Source organism: Agelaius tricolor, unplaced genomic scaffold (genome assembly GCF_023055355.1).
Source record: "Agelaius tricolor isolate 1412-34295 unplaced genomic scaffold, bAgeTri1.0.p SCAF_2, whole genome shotgun sequence".
Classification (NCBI taxonomy): Eukaryota; Metazoa; Chordata; class Aves; order Passeriformes; family Icteridae; genus Agelaius; species Agelaius tricolor.
In genome coordinates, this window is record NW_027269262.1 from 35,781,120 (window position 1) to 35,805,257 (window position 24,138).

A 24,138-nucleotide genomic window follows, 5' to 3' on the forward strand; every position below is an offset into this window, starting at 1 on the left:
ACTCTGTTCATGGCCCTGCGTGTTACCTGCCCTTCTTTCATCACTTTTGGCCTTTCTGAGAAAAAAGAAAAAAAAAAGCAAAAAAAAAGCAAAAACAACAAAAAAAAAAAGCTGTGGTGTTGTGCCGTGGCCTGCCATTGTTGTGTGACTTTAAGATGCTGTGCTTCAATCATTAGATCTTGAAAGCATGTTTGCCTCCTTTGAGCTGACACGATGCCCAGCAGGCACGTAAGCGGCACTAGAGCTGGAAAAAAAGAAAGGAACACAGTTCCCTCCCTGCCTATGTTCTCCAGCCAGGGAGCTGTACTACTCACAGCTTGCTTAAAGCAGTTTGAGTGCAATGAGCAACCACTGTGCAGTTCCCATCATCTCATGTCCTCATTCCAGAATAAGACTTGGGAAAAAAAATTTGGGAAATTGTGTTGCTTGCTAAACTGGCACTCTGACCTCAGTCCGGTCTGTGCTGATTTAAGGATCTAGCTTCAACCAGTTAAAATAGAAATTAAAATTTCTTTTTTTCCCCTCTGGCTCATCCCCAGACAGTGCAGATTCCCGCTTCCATTTTTAGATGTGTAAGTGTGTGACTCAGTGTAAAGATTGCAAGTGTTGAAACTTCTGAACTTGCAGCCAAACACACTTGCCATCTGGGGACTGACCTCAGGCTTTGCATTTAAACATGGGGAGGATCATTTGTGCAGCAAGACAATATTGGAAATAATGATTTACAACACAGTAAGACTAGCTCAACACTCTTGCAGAAACAATTGGCAAAGTAAGCTGTACACATTGTGTCTAAAACTGCATATGAAAACATCATGTCTCTTACTTCAGACATCATTTTCCTTTCCTTCTGCAATGAGCCTTAAATTTGACAGCAGAAGGACTCTGCAAGCACAGAGCTGTTCTTAGCAGCTCAGTGCTTGGGAAGGTACAAATTGTCATGGTTCTTAATCCAGAGTGACTGGGCAGGTGATTCATCACAGATGGGAGAAAGCTGTCCACCATCAAGGGATAGTAACCACGACAAACCTTGCTGTTGAGGACATCACATCACTCAGGGCAAGCCAGTCAGGGGACAGGTCTGTCCCCTAGATGGGCACGTTCCTCCTGTACCCAGGCAGGGCAGCCCTGCTCCTTTGTGGTATGATGTGCCCATCACCAGGTTTCTGTGCACTTTCAGCTCTTCTGCCGTGCTCTTTGCTCATCCCCTTGTGTGTGAGTGGGGCTGTGGGTGTGGGTGTGTGTCTGCTGTGGCAGCTGCCGGCCCTACACTGACCTCCTCCTCCTCCCTGCCTCCTCCCCAGTTACAGGACGGAGCACCCAGAGGCCAGAGGCCACCTGAGCGAAGCTCTCACCGAGGACACGGGCGTGGGCACCAGCGTGGCTGGCAGCCCTCTGCCCCTGACCACAGGCAACGACAGCCTGGATATAACCATAGTTAAGCACTTGCAGTACTGCACCCAGCTCATTCAGGTACCAACCCCACCTCATTTGGGCATTTATTTTAAAATCATTCCTGCCTGCAGGCTGGCAAGGTCAGTGCTGCTCCTGCAAGGCAGTGGGAGCTCAGGGCTGGGACAAACACCAGAAGCTGGGGTTGGATGGTGACACCCTGACCCCAGCCAGAGGTGCCTCCATCATTTCCATCCTGGCTGGTTTCGGAGCAGACCTGACATGTGACCTAAGGGGGGCTTGGCATGAGCTGCCCAGGAGGGCTGAGGGGCAGGGCAGGGGGGGACAGGGGCATCCCCTGCTCTGGGTTACAAACTCCTGCTGGCTTTGCTGGGAGGTCCTCAGTGAAGTCGGTTCCCAGTTAAAGCAGCCCATGTCTTCAGAGGTAAAACAGGAACCCTGTCTCCACTGTTTAACTGAGATGAGCTTGCAGCATTCAAGAGCAGAGATTAATTTTTGCACATGAGGCAGAGAGATTCTGTCTGCAATAGGCATGGTGAAAGCAGCATGAGACAGCCCTCCCTGGGACATCAAAATTGGCAGTTCGTGCTCACAACTAGAGGGGTTTTTCTGTAGGTTTTTTTTCAGAGCCCATGCACGGCAAATGCGAATTTAAACATCCAGTAAGCGAGGTCATCAGGGTTTTCCTGACAAATGAAAACATGCTGCAACTTCCTCATCACAATTATTTTACTCTTCCATCTTAGTTAAAATTAGCTTTATTTTCCCAAAGGCTCATTGAAGCAATAGAGCGTGAGCCTGATTCCAGCACCCTTAGTGCTGAGCTGGAAACTCTGCTGACTCACGCTATGAGAAAAGGGGAGGTTTTTTGGTTTCAATACAAGAGTATACAGTAAATATGCAGGTGAGCGAGGTGAACTTGAACAACATCCACACACAAAGCAGATCTGATATGAATATTATTTACATAGACTGCTGAAGAAGATGTAGATAGCAGCAGCAGGGAGTATTAGCAAGGATTAATTAATTAATAAAATTAATAAAGGCACCTAAGTAATTGATCAAAGCTGAAGTGGAATAGAGAAAGAGCAGCTTGTGGTCTTCCTCTATGGAGGGTTGTCCTGAAAGTCTATGGCTCGTGTTGTGTGAAAGTTAGACTAATATTCTTGCCTGGCTTTAAGTCTCATGCTGATGGGTTTCTTTAGCTTTGTGGAGTGTGTAAATCAGAAATTACTTACACAAATGGCTACTTGGATTCTCAGGTGTCTGGATGTGAATGTAGATATTGAAGGTGCAAGCAGGGATGCAATATCAACCAGGACCAAAAAATATCCCAACAACAAAAAATTTTTTAAGTTAAGGAGATCCTGTGGTTCGAGGAATGAATTTGTTGTTGCACTTCAGGTGGTTTGGAGTTTTTTTGTTTTTTCTGAGGCTGGGTTTCTTTTTGGTTCAATTACTCCTTTTTGTCTCTTTCCCATTTGTCTTCACTAGCAAATTGTGTTCTCCAGTAAAACACCATTTGTGACAAGAGACCTCCTGGATAAGCTGTCCAGGCAGATCCTCGTGGTGGAGAATATTGCCGAGATCAGCACTGAGAACTTGGGAAACATCACCTCCCTAACTGATGGTAAGAAACAGTTTAGGGGCTTTCCTTCTGACAAGGATTTGCCTGGGCATGTGTGTCTGCTGAAATAATCACTGTGCAGAGCTCACCAGCAGTGCACGAGAGGCCTCTGTAGTAAGGGCTGGCTCAGGGTCACCAGGAGGTGCAGCAGGCAAGGCAGGTGTCACCTACATCTGTCTTCAGCACTGGTATCCAGAAACATGCAAGTGAGAAAAGAAAGGACTTCTTATCCAGCTTGATGTGCAGAAGATGGACAGGTGTCATTGGTGTTATGTGGATACTTCCACCTCTGAAGACCCAAATTCTTCTTCCACCTTTCTTTCCTGAGGAAAGGCAGGATTTGCATTACAATATCAAAGGCATAATACAACTTCCTGAACATTTTAATTTTTGTCTCTATGGAGAACTTCTTAGTTATTTTTCTTTTTGCATCTGTTTTAATACTTGGAAGAGTTTGACAAACATATAGTTACCCTTGTGTACACTCTGGCAGGATAGGTAAATACTACAAGGTGTATTTACTATATCAGAAAGTTGAGGCAAAAATTGAGTGACTTACTTGAAGCCATAGTGTAGTGCTAGGACAAGGACCAAACTTGTGCAGACCATTTGTGGTGTGTTCCCCTAGAATTTTGTGCTATTTAAAAGGAAGAGACATCAATACTGAGAACTGGATCAGGAGCAAATTTACTCACATTACCATAGGAAACAGAAAAAACACGTTACAAACCTAGGGTGAGCACATGATCATGCTCTGTAAGGGTAGTGGCTCAGGGAGACCCAGCAAACAGTAGCTGTTTATCAGTGGGATTGGGTGAGATGTCCTTTATTCTTACCTTCTTTTTTCAAAGCTGATGTTTCCAGCATGGCTTTGTTTCATTATTCATTTTGTCTTGCCCAGCAATTCCAGAGTTTCACAAGAAGCTGTCACTGCTGGCTTTCTGGATGAAGTGTACTGGCCCTGCAGGAGTGTATCACACCTCTGCAGACAAGATGATGAAGCAGTTGGATATCAATTTTGCCACCACTGTGAATGAGGAGTGTCCAGGACTTGCAGAAACAGGTACAAACTGCTGCAAAAAGATGTGTCAAAATGGAGAACAGTTGTGTACTGAGCTTTGTTTTCCAACCCTTCAGAGATCTGTTTGGCCACAGTTCCAAGATCTAATTTGAAAACTAATGCTACAACTCTTGAAACAGTTTTGGCCCCAAATAATTAAACAACAAAAAAAAAAAAAAAGAAAAGGTGAGGTTAACAGAAATGAAAATACTGTTTTAAGGTTAATGAGCTAACCAGAAAGAAAGTCTATTCCCAAATACAGATTTGAAAGTGATTCAGTGAATCAGGAATCCTTGCACTTAATTTTGTGTATCTGTATAATTCCTACACCCCATTACAGGGCACTGGGATGAAATTAATCCGCATTCAAGTGAGTTTGCCTGAGCACAGGTTCTTATCCTGTGTGTTGTAGCACACCTCAAACTCCAGCTATACTGACTAGCTCTCCCTTGGACAGAATGGGGATGGAGGCTGATTTGCCCAGGTGTGGCTGCCTGCACTGTGGATGCCTACACAGGGCAGTGTTCTCCTTCCTGCTCCATGCTACAGCTCTCACAGGCAGTGCCTCAGACCAGCTTTCTGCCTGCCACACTAGTGCAGGAACATGAAAAATAGCAAAGCCAAATCCTGCCTCAGTGGCACTGTGGGGATGGATGTACAGGCAGTGCATATGGAGAGGGGGTTATGATGCAGGATATTGTTCAGGTAGAAATGATGCTCTCTTGATTGCACAGGAAGGTGCACTAGCCATCTGTAAACTGGCAGAGGTTCATCCTTACAAAGAAATTCTCTGGCAATGAGACCCAGACAGGGAGAAGGCCTGTCCAGCTTCTAACCTAACCACAGCTGAGCTTAGAAACATTGGGAACATCACTTAGAAACATCACTTATCTGGCCTTGCAGATGAGGTTCTTTCTTCCCGGTTTTGAAGTGGACTGTGTAATTTTGCCAGCAGCTTTTGCTCTTACTAACCTGTGCCTTTATCCATGGCCTCCTGCAGTCTTCAGGATCCTGGTGTCTCAGATCCTGGACCGGACAGAGCCTGTCCTCTACTCCAGCATGTCCTCCGAGACCATTACTGTCTTTCAGTATTACAGCTACTTTGCCAGCCACAGCGTCAGTGACCTTGGGAGCTATTTGCTGCAGCTCGCCAAAGAAGGTAGTGTATATAAATTCTGCTGGCTGGTTAGGGAGTACCTCCCTGTCCCTCTGAGCTCAACACAAGGCAGGCCAGCCCTGAGGCTGGTTTTACAAAAGGAGGAGAGAAAAGAGACAAAGAAGTGTCCTGGCTATTAAGTGAATGCACCTGAACTGTTGTGCATGTCAAGGGAAAGGAGGTGATGCAGATAGACTCTCAATCATTTCTATTTCCATATTCAAATGGGAAAAAATTGTTTTGAAAGCACAGCTTTTCAGGGAATGGCTGATGGTGGTGGGCTGAGCCCAAGGTCTGGGAAGTTTTCTGTGCCCACAGCTTGGATGATTGTGGTGGTGTTCGCAGGGGTCCCAGGACGAGGGAAGAGACAAGAATCTTGACTCCATGTTTCAGAAGGCTGATTTATTATTTTATGATATATATTATATTAAAAGAAAATGATATATTAAAACTATACTAAAAGAACAGAAGAAAGGATTTCATCAGAAGGCTTGAAAGGAAAGGAATGGAATGATAATAAAATCTTGTGACTGACCAGAGAGTCCAATACAGCTGGACTGTGATTGGCCATTAACTAGAAACAACTAACACGGACCAATCAAAGATGCACCTGTTGCATTCCACAGCAGCAGATAACCATTGTTTACATTTCATTTCTGCTGCCTCTCAGCTTCTCAGGAGAAAAAATCCGAGCAAAAGGATTTTTCATAAAATACATCTGTGACAGATGATGTCCTGGTCTTTCACCACGTGTTATGGAGAGACCTTCTGAAGTGCTGAGCAATTCTCAGGAACCAAGGGATCACAGCACCTCAGAGTTTTGCAGGCTCTGCCACCAAGAGCTAAAGAGAGAAGCAGATGCTGCACAAAGTGTGCTGAACTGCAGTCCCTGGCAAGCCAAGTTTTCTTCTCTGTTTGAGAGGGAGTTTGAGCAACCTTGCCTAGTTTTCCTTTTTATTTGGGCATACGAGGGAGCTTTTGCTCAAAAGCCTGGAAGCAAAATGGCATTTCAACTCACCTCTGAAACATATTAGTCTAGCTCTTGTTGGCAGACATCAATCTCTCCAGGAAAAGCTCTCACAAGGATGCTCTGAAAGTCAATACACTGGCAAGGATATTTGGTCTCAATTGTTAGAGTGAGAACTGACATCTTCCAGCAGAAAGCAAAGATTTGACAGGGGTGTCTGCAGCTCTGGGTAGGCCTAAGGGCTGCACTTGGGCCCATCTACTCATCTCCTCACTTGAAGAAGGTATGAGAAACTGGCCCAGCTTAAAGCCCAGACAATTCCCCATGCAGACACACTGCCATGCTGCAGTTGCTCAGATGGGAATATTTTTGTATCCTCAATGTGTGTAGTACAAATCAAAGATTGCTAGCGAGGAAAGGATCAATCCAAAGTGCTGAGAGGACAAAGTAAGTAACACAGACCTTTTTCTTGCACTTCTAGCATCTGTGGTTCAGGTGCTGCAGTCAGTGAAAGATGGAAAACTGCAGCACAACATGTCCAAAATAAACTCCAACAACCTTCCACCACAGCAGGAAGTTTTAAGAGCTTTGGCTTTACTTCTCAATGAAAATAAAAATGAAGTCAGTGAGACTGTGGCATCACTTCTGACAGCAACTGCAGAAAACAGGCACTTCAGGGAGAAGGTAAGTGGCAGAAAATCACCTGTCACATGACAGACCTGTGTCATCATGACTTTTTCTCCCTGTATGTCTCAAATATCTGTGCATATGAAATCACTGATCCAAGCTTGATTTAAACTGATCCAGAGGGATATCCTGTCTAATTTTTCTGCACATGTGAAGGTCTGTTTCTGTCTTTATGCCAGTCTGCTTGTACCTGTCATTACGCTAAACAGGTACCAATCAAAACTGCAGAGTGCTGTGCTCTCTAGCTATCTTCCACACTTCAGCATTTCTGCTGCCCTGTCTCAGACTTGGCTTCAGTCCAAGGCTTCAAGGTAACAGTCCCTAGCACCATGAACATGCAAAGATGTAGGTCTCAGATTTTTTTTTTCCCCAAAGGAGTCTGCCGTCTATGGGACTTGCCACCATTTCCAGAGGGGACAGACTGCCTTGGGCAAACACAGCTCAGCTGTGAGAACTAAGATTTGAGTCTATCTCTGATACCAAATGCAACAAGCAGGGCCAGGTTAAGCACAAAAATTAAATAGAGGGGAGAAGGAGGAGTAAGAAAAAATTAGGGATTGGCTCCTACCCTTTCATGGCAGACCTTTTCCTGCTATCCATCTTGTTCTCTGTCAGGAAAGAGCAACAGAAAAGGCAGCTGGAAGAGGAAGAGTGGCAGAAGGAAGGCAAAGGGAAGAGAAAAAGTCTTTGCTTTTCTTGTCCCCTCTTTGCTTGCCCTCGCACTTCATCTTCCATTTTTGCAGCCTCTTGGTATTTCATACCATCCTTCTCCCATCCCCAGCTTCCTGGAGGCAGCATCTCAGGGCAAATATAACCCTCTCCTGGAACAGGCATGTGTACCTGGTCCACTGCCTGCAGGAAGGACCACACAGTGGCTTCTGTGAGGGTATTATGCAGCCTTATGCTGCAGATGAATTCACTGTGCAGCTGAGTGCTGCTGAGATTTGCTGCTCACTAGTAGCTACTAATTTCCAGGGTCAAGCAGTAAACTGGTCTAGCAGCTCATGCTGACATTGTAATCATTATTTTAAGTCTCCCTGGGGTCTATGCCAACTAGTTCATCATCATCCCTACATGAAAGAGACCATCACAAGGGCCACCTCTTGAGATATTAGACTCCAAGGCCCATTCAAAGCTCTTTAGTGATATATGGTGAAAGGCCTTCAAAGGTGCCAGATTGTGCATCTCACTTAACCATGAACTTCTCCCCACCAAAAGCTGCCCTGAGACTGCTGATCTATAACTGGTGGTCTGGCCTGGATCTGCTGTAGGGAATTATCCCACCTGTGCCATCCCACATGCTCCCTGCCAGGGAGGCAGGCTGCAATTGCTGTCCTTTAACAGGGTAGCAATACCTCCATGCTCCACCCTTCTCTGTGGAGGCACAGATATTTTCATTGCTGTTCTTCTTTATCTGTTTTCAGGCCTTGATTTATTACTGTGAAGCACTAACCCAGCCCAACCTCCAGCTGCAGAAAGCAGCTTGCTTGGCTCTAAGATACCTCAAGGTAAGAGACAAGAAATACACTGTGGTGCTTGGCTTTGCTTTTGAAGGGACATCTGATAGGTACAAACAACAAAACAGAAATTTCAATAACAGCAGCACTAGTGTTTTTGTTTTGTGTTGCTGTGCTCCATCCTTTTTCAGATAAAGGGAATGGTTTAGAACCTTCTAAGCCACAAACACCTGGGTTCTGTGACCTTGGCAAAGTTTTATCTTTTGCATATCATCTTTTCCTCCCTCTCATATTGACTTCAGGAGACTCAGTTCCACATCCAGACAAAAAAATGTTAATCTGTAAAGTACTGACTGAGAAGGATAAAAGAATGCTTTCCCAGGATAAAATGAGCTCTAATGTATGTGGGCTACAGTAGCAGAAAAGAGAGATCACAGCTTGTTTTGTGACAAATAACTGGTCATAACATCTGGGCAGTGCAGCTTCAGCTAGCATCTGGTACCATCTTTGCATTCCAGCCTATGACAGGATGGGAAAATTCACTTTTATTTTGGTTGTATAGAGCCATGGGAGACAGCAGCCACCCAAGCCTGGCTGGTATGGGACACTGAGGCAAAAAATGTGTTCCATGAGACAAATGCACTTTGGACTGACTATTTCTCCTTCTAATCCGTCCCCTGGAAGGCCATTCTAAACTGTAACTTCATCCCAGTCACAACTGATGCTATCCTGCACATAATCCAGCATTGTTTAAATATGAAAAACCTTTCCCTTAAATGAGAAGCTAGCAGGCATCCCTGAGAGGCAATGGTGAGGGACATGTGGGTGCAGTGGGGTTTTTCATTGCTCAGGAAAACTCAGACTAGGAACCAGTGGTGGGAACTGGAGCTAGGCAAGTTTAACTTGGGCAATGTGGCAGTGAGTCTTGAATGGTGAGAATGGCTGGGGAAAAAAGCTACTGAGGGAAAGTATCTTCATGTGGAATCTTCAAAGAAAAAGCTGAAGCTGGAAGTTATTATTTCAGAGATGGAAATGCTACAATCGATAGGTGGCTGTGGATGGGGTAACCCAGGAGCAGTTTAATCCACAATTGGTTGCACAAGGGCCCAGTGAATCTCTTGAGGGGTTTTTCAATGGCAGCAAGCTCTGTGTGGCTGTGCCCCATCACTTTCAGGCATTTGAGCTGTAGTCACCAGTGCAGCCTCAGCCCAAGTCACGCACGAGTGGCCACGCTGAAGACAAGGTGGTGAGATGTAATGGCTGTGGCAGCAAAGCCCTCATTCAGAGCATGCAGAGCAGGCCTTGTGCCCCTTGGATTGGCAGGTCTCATACAAATACTGACTCTGTGGCTCAGTGCCTCTTCCAGGTGTCACACTGGGGCAGTACCTGCCCTTCCTTTCACTCATCTCTCTTGTAGTATTAAATAACCAGCCAGAGACACTATGATAGCTGCTCTCCCCAAAGACCTGACATTTTTGTTGCACAGAGCAGGATTATTCCTTGCTTTCTTCCCTAAAATAGCAGAGGCAAGGCAGAAGTCTGCAAATACTGGTGAGCACAGGCTTGACATGCTTTTTAGGAAACCTATTTGCTAGATCCCTCCTGTTCATTTCCCTGCTATACCCTTGCATTGGCATTTTATGGCCTTGGTCCACAGTCCATCACCTATCCTACAGTCAGAAGTGGCAGACATAGCTGGTCTGTCAGATTTATGTATGTAGTGCATAGGGTAAGAAAATTAGGAAGGGTCCACACCAGCAGCAGAAAATACACCTCCTCCAAATGCTTCCCCTCAGGGAAACCCCATTCCTCCTGTCTCCACCAAAGCCCTTTGCTTGGAGTGGGGAGGGCAGTGCAGAGGATGGTTACTGTTTACATGCAAGGTTGTAGAAAAACCCCAGAGTGTCCTGTGTGGTGCTAATGCAGTTCTCTTTGCACTTCCCAGGCTACTGAGAGCATTAAAATGCTGGTCACACTCTGCCAGTCTGACAATGAAGAGATCAGAAAAGTGGCGTCCGAAACCCTGCTCTCCCTTGGTGAGTTGCCTGGTTTAGAGCAGTATTTAATTTTATTTTTTAACAGGGCAACATGTAAGACACCTGAGCTGTGTAAATGTGAGACCGTAAATTGAAACAAAACTTTACAGAGTGACTTAAACCAGTCAGAAAATACAGATTCTTAAAAATCATTCATTTTGAAAATGAGCTAAAAAGAAAAATCGAATTTTGTGAGTCTGGAGGGGGAAGTAGTAAAAGGAAGGATAGCAAAGGAGAAGTTGAGAAACAGAAGGAATTGATAATTAATCTGCACAGTTTCTGGGCACCAGTACTTCAGTGGCACAGAAAAATTGTGTTTTTCTGGCCTTTCGGCTAGGCATGAATTTCTGCTCTATGGGGGAGGTGTCCTTGTGTTATTTTAATTATGCAAACCCTTCAAAAATGCTCTCTTCACCACTTCAGCAGGAATTCCGCCTGCTGTTGGACGTGTTATTGCTCAGATTATAAAACAACTAGCCCAAGGACACTTGAAAACTCTGATTGTTCTGCCATTCTTCCAGACAACATACAGAGATCATTTTTGGTTCCTAATTGCCAGTTCAACACATTAGGCTCAATGCTGTCTTAGTGGAAGTGCAGTTAGATGGCAGTAGCTAAGGAAAAAGGGGTTGAAAGACACGATAATATTTAGCAAACATACTCCTTCCTCATTTTCAGCAGTATAGAAGTAACATTGTGGATAGAATCACTTCTTTAAAGTGCCAGGAAGTGGGAGGTGGACAAACTTTATATTTTCCAAGGTTGAAGTGGATAAACATTTACCTCAAGTACATCACAGCAGCAGCTGAGACCTTGAGAAGCACAATAGGTCATTCAGTATGACAAGTGTGCAAGATACTGTTACCTCATCACAGAAGCCACATCTCCTTCTGTTTGGCTTTAGATAACCCAACAGGTTACATGAGAAATTTAAAAAAAAAAAAAAAATTTGAACATTCAGAGCATGTTTAACTTTTCCAAATAATTTCTGAAATTGCTTCTAACAAAATAAAGTTTAAGAATGGCCAGAAGTTACTGGCCAATCAGTACCTTCTAACAGCAGAGAATCCAGTATTTTAAATGTTCTAGGGCAATGACATAATATATTATTATGCTTTATCATTTTGCATTTAGGTGAAGATGGGAGACTGGCATACGAACAGCTGGACAAATTTCCCCGGGAATTTGTTAAAGTTGGAAGCCGCCGTGGAACTGAAGCTGCCACAGCTTTTTAGATGGAAAAGAACCTGCTAACATTTAACAGACATTAAAGGAGGATGGAGTTGCGCTTTAGTGTGGGGAACAAAAGGAAGACTTTAAAGAATTCTATGAGAATGTTCCAAAATGTAGCAATTTACAGACTTCTTCAAGAAAAGCAAAATCTAAAATCCAGCTTAAGGATTCCTATTGGCTCCTAGTTGCAGCTCATGATGGAACAGTTGGATGCTGAGGAACAATACTTTCTTGACTGATTCTAAACAAATAATATAATTGCAGTTATTCAGCCTCAACGGACTTCTGTGAGGTTTTTAGAATTTGGCATCTCCATATATTTTCCTATTATATTTACCTCCTTGAAGTTGTTGTGAAAGCTTGAGACATGTGATACCGTATCTATCAAGGACAATCACGAGGCCACCTGAGCAGGCATGCAAAGTTTTCCCTTGAATCCCAAATGAAGTGTCTGCTGCCTTGCAGTGTCCCCAGCAACACTCCAGTAGCAGGAAATGCTGCTCAGCTTTCTCAGTTGTGTCTTGGTAATGAAATACAGGGAAAGTTCTACAAGTTTTGCCTTGAGAAACAGCATGATGTAAACCCTGGGAGGTGTCACTTTGGTGACTCATTCTAAATGCCTCCACTGGTCTTTTATTCCCTTCTCTTGCCCTCCAGCAGCAAACCATCATTAATCCAGCAATTTCTGAGGGGGATCAAACAATCATGTAGGTTTCTGAAAACTAAATGAAAAGGTAAAGTGCATTTATTTATTCTGAGAAGAAGGAGTGAATACCGCTAATTGCACGAGTCCCCAAAACCATTTTGTCCTGCAAGTTGCAGGCAGGATTGGATTTTGTACATTCTAATTAGAGGAGCATAGTTTCTATAGAGTGATTTCCATATAAAGAACAGAACAAACTCAAGTGGACCTCAGAGGCAGTAATAAACAGAGGGGGAAGTGAATGCACCTCCCCTCCCTGCACTGCAAGGCTGAAAGACAGCGAGTGCTTCAAACTGTTGATTACAAGCCTTAAGTTAACAGAGGAGGTGAATAGAATTTAACAGAAGAGTGTTCCTGTACTGTGTTCATTATGCATGAAATGCTATTTAGATGTCAATTGAAGTATCCAAATTTGCATAGACGACATAGAAAATATTGCAAACAGTTCACATCAAGAGGAAACCTTGTGAGCCAAACACTTTGGCAGGCAGGGATCATTTGTTTTTTTTACTCTGAATGTTACAAGAATGTACATATCTGTATATTTATAAATATATATATTCTTCCTTTAATTAAAGAAGTACATTTTGTACAGTGCAAAATGCTTACTTGTTTACTGAGGAATATAAACTTTTTGCAGGTGGTGAAATAGCCATGTTATGGTTTTTATACTACACCTGTCCCATCAGTTGAATTCTTTCAAGGTGTCCTTTTGTATCTACTTTTTTTTTTTTTCTTTTAGTTTTGTGGCATTTGTACTCACCATATTTCCTATCACATTTAAGTTATAATAAAGATTATTTTTAATTACTAAGCACATCAGTCCATATGTATAGTCACCCTTTCCATCAGCAGCCCTTCACTATCAGCCTCATATTTTAAGTTCAGAGCAAGCCAATTTTGTGTATCATTTAAGATACCTACCAAGAAAGGCTCCACAGGGACTACCAGAAAATGTGCTGGAGAGGCTCCAGGATTGTTACCAAAATATTTACTTCTCCCTTCTATGAAGACAGACTCTCCTCAGACAGAAGACATTCCTTCCATTCATTTTCCCTTTTCAAACATTAAGGCTTACAGCATACACCTTGGGGAATGTAGAGTTGCCTATGGAGCAGGGAGCCAAAGCCACAGGGAACAGGGAGCAGCTCACATACAGAGGTGCTGCATCAAATGGAGGGTGTATCTCATCTCCCTGTAGTTTAAAGCCACCCTTGGAGAAGTTCACTAGCTACAGCTGATCTGCTACACCATTGCAACTAGGATTCTCCACAGCTGTGACAAAGTGAACAAACCTTAAAGCTTCCAAAACCTGAAGGCAAAGAAAGGTTGTATGTCTCCAAGCTTGTACATTTTTATGCTTGCAGAGCTGACAACACTGCCTTTTCCTGGCTCCTTGGTGGAGTAGGAAAACCAGATGCACAGAGGTGAGCATCATAAGGCTTGTGCTTACCAACTAGTAAAGAAGGAAGCAGCAGGCAGTAATTACAAAAGCTCTTAGGGCTGCAGCAGGCTTACTTGGACAAATTCAAAGGTCAGGGCCACCCCAGGAAAGTGTGTTAGGAAAAAGTTCCCAAACAAAGTAGCTCAGTACCAGTGCAGATGGAAGAGATGGGCAGCTCGCTATTAGTGCATTTGGGAAAGGGATTTGTTTATCTGGTGGTAAAGGTATCCTTACCTTATGCTGTGGTGGTTTTTACTACTGTGGCATGCTGTCACTATCTCAGCATGTGGCCCCATAAATAGAAATCTGTAGCACCCCTATACTCCTGTAGCTACAGCAGCAGCATGTTAGGCTGCCCAGTTTCACAGTGCTACTGGCAAGGCTTTTGTATCCATCAGATTTTCAAAAGCTATGCTCTATAGCTTCACCCTGTCCTGCAGTCTGTGATATATACTTTATAAATAACACTCATCAGTAATGGGGACTTCAAAATTAGGAGTCAACAACTGCCAGACACTGTATCTTAAGTATGGCTTCCTGCTTTGCAGTAGGATTGTCCTGAGAGGATCCACAGCACCCAGGCTCAAATGGATGCAGTGTCCTTGAGGGTAGGATAGATGTGTCCTCACATTTCTGATCACATTTCATTGCAGCCATCTGCCAGCAGTTCAACAAACAGCAGCAAACTACAGCTCCTCATAACACCATTATCAGCTGCTACACTGTTTTGTCTTATTACAAGAATGGAAAGATAAATGAATAGCACAATAAACAATAAATGCTGAAAAAAAACCATCGATGACAATACAACTCAGTCTTAAGAGCATTGGAGTGCTGGAAAAGCACAGCCTTGGCAAAGTTTGCACTTCTTATTAAATTGTTAAATCCAGTTCTGAAAACAACCTGAGATGGCCCTTGAGGAGAAGTAAATGAACATGCAGCACATGTTCTTAACAAAAAACGACCTATGACAATGCTGCAGCCCTCACATAAGCAATCCATGCAAAAAACCAAGTGAGTTTCAGCTGCCCAAACAAGGAGCTATTATGGTCTAATTAATTCCTCCACACATTGTCTTAAGTACAATGGGTGCTTAGCAAAAATAACAATTTTTAGTGTAAACCAGTTGTGAGTTCTTCCTCACACAAACAATCCACCTGCCCCATGGTTTGCTTGTCCGTGCATAGCTGCTCATTCTTGAAACATCTGTCACCTGCAAATGACCCACCTGCCCTTTGCTTTTGCATGGCTGAAATTCAGCCCTGCTCAGACACACACATTTTATGCGAGAAGTGCTAGGACACTGTAGATACATCCCACTTGCACACAGCCTAAGCCTGCCTCAGTGAAAGACAGATTGTGTCTGTACCCTCTGCAGTGAAAAGGAGTCAACGTGCAGGTAGCACAAATGCATTTGGCTTCTTGGAAAGAAGCATACTCTGTAGTTAGGTTCCAGAACTGATACTTTTACTGGTCTAGATAGAATGTTCTCTCTGTAACTTAGCTGGATATAAAGGTTGTCTTTAGTGATGCTGATTTTCAGCTACTACGTGGTCATGTTCAGTGACAAATGAGTTCCCCTATATACTTAAAATGTCAGATGGTTTTAAGATAACTGATCACAAACAAATCTCTGTGTAATTTCTACACCTTTGACAAGCTGTGAGCACATAAATACCAAGTTTCTAGACTTAATATGTAGCACAGTGCTGCTGCATGCATGTTCAAAAAAAAAAGCACTCAAGAATTTTCAGAACAACAAACAAACTCAATCCTTTTAGGACTTTTTAAACAGCAGTTAGTGCAGCATCCTAAAACTGCTGGGAACATTTCCATACATTTATGTCTGATACAATAGGTACAGTCAGTGTTTGGTCAAGGTTCAGTGCATCTATTACAAAGCATGTGTAGAGGTTTTATTACTGTGGCAGTTCAGCTCTCACACCTAGCCTTCTGGGGCATCACAGGTTTTTTCCATTTATACAGCAAACTACCCACTCTGCTAACAAATTGCACTTAATGAAACCATAGTAGTTTTGGTTTAAAACATCAGTATGTATGACTAAGGGGCACATGCCTTTTTGATGTGAAAAATTTACTCTATTAGAGGTGGGCCAAATGCTGCAAGACATCCATCAGCCTACTTGCAGAACTTCCATGATTTATCTGTACACAGTCTATTTCATCAGAAGGATCCAGCATATCAACAGACTGTCACTTTTTTTTTTAATTTAAATAAAATCAATCCAGAAAAAGCATAAGAGTTAAACCTAGTAAGTATTCTTCTTGATCAGCCTGAAGGTAAGAAACACACAGATGCACACAAATTCTGGATTTGTCTTTCTGGCAGTTCTGTTCCAACAACAGCGCCTGTACTACAGCAGTTCACACAGCAAGAAGTGAAATAGTAGAAAAGTTGCACTTGCTGTCTCATTTTGGTTTGCTAGTCATGTCACAGTCCTTTCTTCCCTTCTACAGCCTCTGCAAATACAATATGCCTGATGTTCAAAAATAAAGCCACCTCTAAAAACTACAGTTAACAAATCAAACTAAATTGAACTGCAAAAAACAACTACATCAAAACGAATTTGTGTCATTATTTACTAATGTTGAATTACTGTGTTAAGAAAGTTGCTTAGAATGTGAGATAGGAGAGGTCTAAGTCACTTGACAAGCATTATCCACTTCTCATTAACAGAAAACCAAGGTTACTCTACAAAGCATTTGCCCAGCACCCAGTTTAGTTTCTTCAAGACAGCATCAGTGCAAAATAAAGGACACACCTTTCTCACCTTTTCATCCTGTGATGGAAAGGAACATGTCTAAGCAGCCCCTGGAGCACACACTGCAAGATACAATCTTGTGCTTACAAAGTCCACAAGAAATTGTGATGCCTCGTTTTCTAGTCAGCATGCTTGAGGTAAAATGGCAGCCAGGAGTATTACCTCCTACAGTGGTTTCTGACATTTCCTGGATGTCACAACTAAAATCGCTTGTAAAACATCTGTTAGCTTATCAACAGCCCCAGGAAGTGAAACAGAAGGGACATAAAGGTGCCAGTCTGATAGCTCCAGAGCCATTCACACATACCCTGAAGCAACCATCTTTGGCAAGGCCAGAGAGAGATCCATGAACCAGGATGCTGCTATTCACTTCTGCCTCCTGAAAGCCACTCAGCTTTAAGCTCCTCCCAAGATATGGCAACAGCCCCCATTATTAAAGCCTTGTTACAGAACAACTGCCCCAAGTTCACTCAGTACTGGAAAATCTGTATCCAGCTTTCCCGCTCCATCACAGCCCATGCAGATACCAGATAAGGTGCTCAAGGTTTTAAAGACCTTTTCTATTCCTGTAAACCTTTCAGAAGTGAAGTACCTTGGGTAAAAGGGTGTCTCATCTCTTGGTAAATACCAGAGCAGTACCTGAAAACACCAAGTTTCCTTTTAGAACAGCTCTGAAGTACAGGCTGCTTTGTCTCCAGCTAGTTTTCAGCACAGCTGCTACTGGGACCAAGAACATACCACCTTCTCTTCCTAAGCCAATTAAAGTATTACTAACATAAATGGTCTAATATTTCCTATTTAGGCTCTCATTACACAAATTGCAAAATGTTTCCTTAGCAGGCAGAGTAATTTTAAAAAGCCTGAAAACCATAAATCTAACTGACCTTTAGATTTTGACTCTCATTACCCAGGAAGATTTTCTGAAACCTCACCAACAGCACACAAATTTTTGCTTTCCCCCCCTCTATCCACAAAAAAAGTAATTTTGTTCTCCAGAATTCTGCAAATCTAAAAAGAACTAAAAACTGCCCAGGCAATCCCCCCAAAAACTTGAAAGCTTCCATCTACAGGAGTCATAATTGATTTGAACCAAGGATTAACTATTCCCCTGTCAATTAGGACACTATTTTGGTAATGCAAAGATTTATTTATCAATTTTCATGCACCATGTCAGAACAACTGATAAGAAAGATATTTACACAACAGTTGAAATACACAGTATTTGCATTTCCTACAGGCAACTACATGCAGCCTGTAGTAAATTCTCCATGCAGTATTCAGATACTCCTCCCACTGCTACATAATTCCAGTTAAAAATACCAACACCTGTAATGTTCCCACAAGAGTTTCTGTACCTGAGGTTCAGTATGTCCTTTCAAGAGGAAGTCTGCAATTAAAAGCCACATACATAAGCCTATTTAAAGGTTGTCATGCCAGTTGCAAATGGCTTGCTTCCTTTGAAGGAAGATCTGATCTATTCTCCCTTAAACCAGACAATACTTGTGATGGCTCTTCTTCAGAAGGGCTGTCTGCCTCATCTCCACAGTTGTGCTCCTCATTTTCCTGTCTGGATTCCTCTAGAGCCAAACTCTCCAGTGTCTCAAGATTGTCAGGTGCTTGCCCAGTTAGCCTCTACAAAGGAACAGAAGACAGCAAATTTAATATTTTTCTACTTAATAACTATGAAATAGTGAAAGAAGACTCTGCATATGAAATTAAACAACCTAATTACCTTCATTTGGAGGTTGTTGATATAGTCAAAACATTCCTCAGTTACAAAAACCTTAAGATACAAGTTCAACTCCAATTACTACCTCTTAACTTGTAAGCCACATTTGCTTGTTCAGTTTTTCTTAGGTTCTTCAGTAGGACAAGTTTCATCTCAGGCAACCTAAAACATGGGAAACTGGTTCCCAAGTTAAGTATTTACTATAGTACCCTACAGATTTAATTTTAGAAAAATTACTGTACAACCAATTTCCTCAGTTTTTAGTTAGAGATGAAGCTACATTAAGTCGAGATGAGCTTTAAGACCCAGCAGTCTCTAGCACTTGATCAACCTAGAAGTTCCTCACCTAACCTGATCTAAGGAAGATAAACAGGACTGTGAAGAGGCTGATTTTGAAGCTTCTGGTTGTTTGATGGATCCCTTAAGGCTCATTTAAGCCTCAGAAGGGAGCAGCTTACAACTAATAAGTGATCATAACTTTTGAGAAACTGCAGAGAAGTTTCCATCTATTAGTTCAAGTCCTCAAGTAATGTAATTTCTGCCAATGGTTTTGTCACTAACAAGCAGGAGTCCCCAAACACCAAAAAAAATTCAAGTGTAGCAAAGCAGTCTCTCAAGGCTGATCTAAATAACTGCACCAATTGAAAAGTAACTTGATGAAATTTAATTCTTGATTACACAAGTTACTTGCAATAATATCCCATTTTGTTTCCACCTCTCAGTCTAGTCATCACAGACTCAAGGTATTTGCCAGGCATCCACCTTCATACCCCAGCTTAATGAGAGCTTAATTCCTGCAAAAACAACCTCATGGCTCCACACCTATCTATGGATTTATCACAGCTTCAGAGGCTCTTACAAACAATTCTCTCCTGCTGAAGAAGCCATGGAATTAGTGACAACCACTCACCCCAAGGAACTCTCAGAGGGAGCTGTTAGGAAACTTGAGTTTATAAACCCTAGAGACTGTGTACAGACCTTTTCGGGCAGTGAAACTGGCACTTGACAAGAAAACCTTGACCTTAAAGAGAATGGTGCTCCCTCTCACTGCTCTACTTTGTGACTCTGTTGCAAGTTCAGTTTCTCAAAGGACACAGCCAGTACCAACCTATTAAGCACATTAATTTAAGTAATCCCAAAAAAAGTGAAAAATCGACTCTTCCTTCCCTTACCACAATCTCCAACATGCAAATCCTAATGCTGTTAAGAGAGTAGATTGAATTCCTCCTTCTGAAAACATCCATCTTAGTATTCTCACTACTCCTAGGTTCTAAGAGGGGAAAAATTCATCCCCTAGAAGGAGCTTTTTGACTCTAGAATTAGAGTTATCCTGCAGTAAACAGGTCAGAGAGCAATTTAAAATGAAAACTCATGTGAGCACATATAACAGAAGTCATTGATTCATTATAAATACTTTGGCTGGTTTCTCACTGGTTTGTTCCACAACATTAACTGAAAATTACTTTGAGTACCTCAATCACACTGGTCATATAATGCACATGCTCAGCAAGGGACATCAGCTCTTCATTTTCTTCTTTTAGGCGGGCAATTTCACCATCCTTCTGCTCGATCTCTTTGTGCAACTGAGTTCAAATAACAAAATGTTAGAAGAGGAAAACAATAGCCAGGTGACCTTAGCAGTTAGACATCTTTGAGCAGCTACCTTTTCGTTTTCTTGAAGCACTTCATACAGAGCCTTCCTCCTTTCTTCAGCCACTTCTTTCCAATACCGAGATGAAGGATCTCCTGAATTTAAGAGGCTACATTAAGTCTGTGGTAAACTGACTTCTTAAGAGCACCTTAAGATATCTAACTTGTATACAAGTATTCTGTGAGCTGTGATGCTAAAAATTCACTCCATATAGTGTTTTCAAAGATTAGTTGTAGAACTACAACTAGTGACACAAGCTTACAGGAAACAGATCCTACACTGCATTAATGGCTGTACAGTGCCTTCAGGAAGCTGCCTCAAGCATGGCAGCAGGCTCTGCAAGATGGCCACACTTGCAAATGCTGCTCTGAATGTGCATTTTGTGGAAGACAAAAGTGTTACTTCCAAGTCACTGTCCACACTGGTTCTGAGAAACTGCACAAACAACACACTGTGGCAGAACAGGCTTTGGTTTCATCTTAATTATTAGTCAATGGAAAACTTATTTCCTTTGTCATTTAGGTAAGGGCTTTGTGAGTTTTTTGTGATGTCTAGCGGGAGTTGATGATACTTATCCTCTATATTAAATATAGATGTCTGGTATTTAAGGAGTTCATGATAACCAGAAGCTGAGAAGCATTGTGTGCAGCAGTGTTAAGGAGTCTTGTACCTTGTTATTTTGGCTGGGCTATATGTTTCAAAAGTAGCACTCCAACAGCAGCATAGCATTTAAAGTGCAAGAAAACATTTCAGGAATTACCATGTACCTTTCATCATGAGATCTTCAGCTTGAATGACACCATTCTCATTCTCTTGCTCCTTGTTCACAGACACCTCAGCTTCAGAAGACTTTGAGGCAAATTTGTTATTCCAGAGCTTCCTTCTGACTGCAGATTTCTTCTGCATAAAACATGGGCAGGTTTAAGTTTAGAGGAACATCTCAGCCTACACAAAAATACAAACTTCTGAGCCTGCACACTCATGACTGCAAGTGTCTAAGTCCTGCTTTCTTCACATTATAGTTCTAGTTTAAACATCTTCCTTAATACCCAAAGAACTCAAATTGCTAGGTTTTAATATTGTTTATTACTAGAACAATAGTAAGCTTGTGTCATTCTAGTTAACACATTGCATTTTTTTTCAAATATATTAGTTTTCAGTTAACAGCTCAAAAGCACTGCACTATGAAATAATTCCATATTTACAAATTATCTTTTAGTTTATACCTCATTATGCCTGCCAACCAGGTTACCGGCTGCTGAAGGCTGGATCATTTTAAGAGTCGGTCTTCGGGCAGCACTGCATGTGCTGTCTGTGAGGTACTTCTGAAAAGACAGAAATGGGTCAGACAGCAGCCACTCTTCTTTACATCTACTGAAAATTAGGAATCCATCATGCTTCCATTAAGGTAACACAATTCATCTTTTCAAGACAAAAAAAAATGACACTGTAGCCCATATTAAGGCTTTTGTAGGGAAGGGGATCTAATTATTTCTACCAGAGATAGATCTTAATCACATGAAGCTATGATCAATCCCTGCCTCTTAGGAAACATTTACCTTTCATAAAAGAACTTCAGTAAAAATACTCTGATTAGATTTCAAGGGCAGTGACTTTAGCTGGACCTCTCAAACTCGAGTTTGAGAGCAGCAGTCCCAGACCCTTGGGGACAGGGACAAAAGTGACTGCAGGTGCAAGGTTAGGTGGTAAAGGCACATCAGGCAGCAGCTGTTTTTGTAACCTGTGAACACACCATCAAACAGTGTTCATTTAAATAGATGTGTTACTTTGATTATCCATTAAAATGGATCAAAAGTTTCCTTGCTCCGATCCAGAGAGTCTATTGTTTTGCCTAGCCAGTATGTTTATCACCCTTGCTATCATGCATAAATGCCTCTTTCCTGCATCAAAGCTTTCTGACTGGGTTGGTTACACTGCCACCATGGGATAGCAAACAATGGCAGACAACCAAGCAAGAGCAGCCAGGATACAATGCCACAGCAGCGTGAGAAAGTCACCGATTCACACCGTACTTCATAGGACAAGAGCTCGCATTTCCCACGGTAGTTTCTGCCACCAATTATCCTACTGTTCCACTAAAGGACAAACATTAACTGCTGTGGGAACAAGAATCACACCGTGTGTCAGACACTGCTTGCTGTTACTTTAAGGATTAGAGTTAGCTATACTCTGCCAAGAAATTATTGGCCAATACTCAAGTTAACTCACTGAAAGTGCAAAAAGCCACACCGAGCAATTCACACCCTAGAGACACTATGGGACAAGACTGCCATAAGTCAGATCTATCAGTTAGCAATTTTCACTAATACCTGAAGCTTCCATTCCAGTCACTATGCCTCATCATACAAGAGCCACTAGCCTCTATTTTATACCCTTCTGGACCATTCTGATTAGGGCCTACATTGAAAAGACTTATCAAGAAAAGTTACTAAGATTTGTTCCTAATCAGTTAATTCTTAAAAACCTAAATTATTTAAGTATTTCCACCAATTCCAAGGCAACTATTATTCACAAAAGTGACTTCAGAAAGTAAATTGCCTGCTTGAACACTTCAGTTAAAACATGTCCAACATAAGGCAGAACTCTTCATAAGTTCCCACTCATAAAGAACAGCCTACAAAACCTACCCCACAACCCCTAAACATAAGCCAGACAGCTTCAGTAAGCAAAGGCACATCGTCAGGACAAACAAACCAAACCAACCCTGAAAACTTAAACAGAGAGACAGTAAGCTCAGTGTCAAAGTAAAAAGGACTTGCTGAGCAATAGGAAAAAGAGTAGTCATAAGCACATAGACCCAAGCAGGACAGCATGTTCCCAAGCCACAGTGTCTGCCAGGAGGTTACTCAAGCCAAAGGGACATAAGCCAGGTGGAAGCACATTGCAACAGATCCCTTTATTTTCCTTCAGTGGACAGAGAAGCTTGTGTCACACAGAGAGGTACTAGCTTCAAGGCTTTAAAGCCTATACCTGCAAAGATCCTGAGGACTTCTCCGCGGTCAATTTGTGTTTCATTTTGGAATTCATGAGATCAACTGCAATAGAAAAACACTACATTTAATACAGCATCCCTCTACTCCTGAAGTTCGGGAAGCAGTAGTTAGAGAACATGACCATCTCGTATTACCGGCCTTCATGGCTGCCTTAAGCAGTCAGCCATGTACGGCGTGGTCAGTGGGCCCCTCCCGAGGCTGCACCGAGACACGAGCGGCGGAAAGGCACAGCGCGGAGCGGCCTACCCGCAGGGCTGGCGGGCAGTCCCCGGCGCACACGCGGAATGGCCGTGGGAGGAACGGGGCACGCACCCACACCATCCCCGCGGCCCGGCTCCCGCCAGGAGCCCGCAGGGCTGGCGGGGCTGTCCCAAGCGCACACGCGGAATGGCTGTGGGAGGAACGGGGCACCCACCCACACGCGGAATGGCTGTAAGGAACGGGGCACTCACCCACACCATGCCCTAGCCCCGCTCCCACCAGCCGAGCTTGCAGGGCTGGCGGGGCTGTCCCAGGCGCACTCCCGGAGTGGCTGTAAGGAACGGGGCACTCACCCACACCATTCCCCCGGCTCTTCTCCCGCCAGGAGCTCGCAGGGCCCCTCCCTCCCCGCGCGCCGCCACGGCCAATGGGGAATAGCGAGGCAGGAGCCCGCCAACACCCAAACTCGGCCACAGAACCTTGCGGCCCCAACCCGCCGCTGGTGGCAGGGGCTCAGCCGAGACAGAGAGCAGCCTCTTCCCGCCTCTCCTCGTCCTTCCCACCCCTCTCCCGGGCCCGAGGCCCCGCTCACCGTGGGCCGCCCCCGCACGGACCCCGCAGCACGCACTCGCACACACGGCCACCTTCTTGCGCCCGGCGCGCGGCTATAAGGAGCGCGCCGCTGGTCACGTGACGCGGGGGCCCTCTACGAGCCAATCGCGGGCCGCGTTGCCCCCGCCTCGCGCGCCGCGGCCGGTGCTGAGGGGGCACGCGCTGCTGCGCGCTGTCCTGCGGGCTTTGGTTCATTTCTGGCTTTTGGTTTTTTTGTTTTACTTATAAAGGAATTGTGCCAGATCAGATTTAATCACGTCTCCGCTTATTCTCATCACTCCTGTCTAAACACGGTACGACCTGCAAAACCGGGGAAGAAAGTTAGCAGTGTTAAGCCACAATAACTGCTACACAACACTAATTTT

General features: G+C 43.4%; 2 protein-coding genes across 8 annotated transcripts in view; one reads left to right on the plus strand and one right to left on the minus strand.

Moving 5' to 3' along the window:
• The window catches only part of RIPOR2 (RHO family interacting cell polarization regulator 2), a 69,586-nt gene extending 56,430 nt beyond the window's left edge, over nt 1-13,156 (plus strand). For all 5 annotated transcript variants that reach the window (XM_071456107.1, XM_071456096.1, XM_071456126.1 and 2 more), the window contains 8 exons: nt 1,305-1,473; nt 2,908-3,043; nt 3,942-4,103; nt 5,101-5,259; nt 6,705-6,907; nt 8,335-8,418; nt 10,313-10,403; nt 11,538-13,156. In XM_071456107.1, the coding sequence (XP_071312208.1) occupies nt 1,305-1,473; nt 2,908-3,043; nt 3,942-4,103; nt 5,101-5,259; nt 6,705-6,907; nt 8,335-8,418; nt 10,313-10,403; nt 11,538-11,638 (1,105 nt within the window). In that variant the 3' untranslated portion in view covers nt 11,639-13,156. The remainder of the gene's footprint in view (nt 1-1,304; nt 1,474-2,907; nt 3,044-3,941; nt 4,104-5,100; nt 5,260-6,704; nt 6,908-8,334; nt 8,419-10,312; nt 10,404-11,537) is intronic.
• A 2,072-nt stretch (nt 13,157-15,228) lies between these two features.
• Nucleotides 15,229-23,852, minus strand: GMNN (geminin DNA replication inhibitor). 3 transcript variants are annotated; one of them, XM_071456150.1, is made up of 7 exons: nt 23,754-23,852; nt 22,938-23,002; nt 21,173-21,271; nt 20,714-20,846; nt 19,959-20,041; nt 19,768-19,878; nt 15,229-18,198 (listed from the first exon to the last, which is right to left on the minus strand). In XM_071456150.1, the coding sequence occupies exons 2-7, from the start codon at nt 22,992-22,994 to the stop codon at nt 17,995-17,997; spliced, it is 687 nt and encodes a 228-aa protein (XP_071312251.1). In that variant the 5' UTR covers nt 22,995-23,002; nt 23,754-23,852; the 3' UTR covers nt 15,229-17,994. The 3 variants fall into 3 exon arrangements, with proteins under 3 accessions (XP_071312251.1, XP_071312258.1, XP_071312267.1); XM_071456157.1 differs by lacking the exon at nt 23,754-23,852 and adding an exon at nt 23,515-23,706; XM_071456166.1 differs by lacking the exon at nt 23,754-23,852 and adding an exon at nt 23,413-23,706.
• Nucleotides 23,853-24,138: the final 286 nt, after the last annotated feature.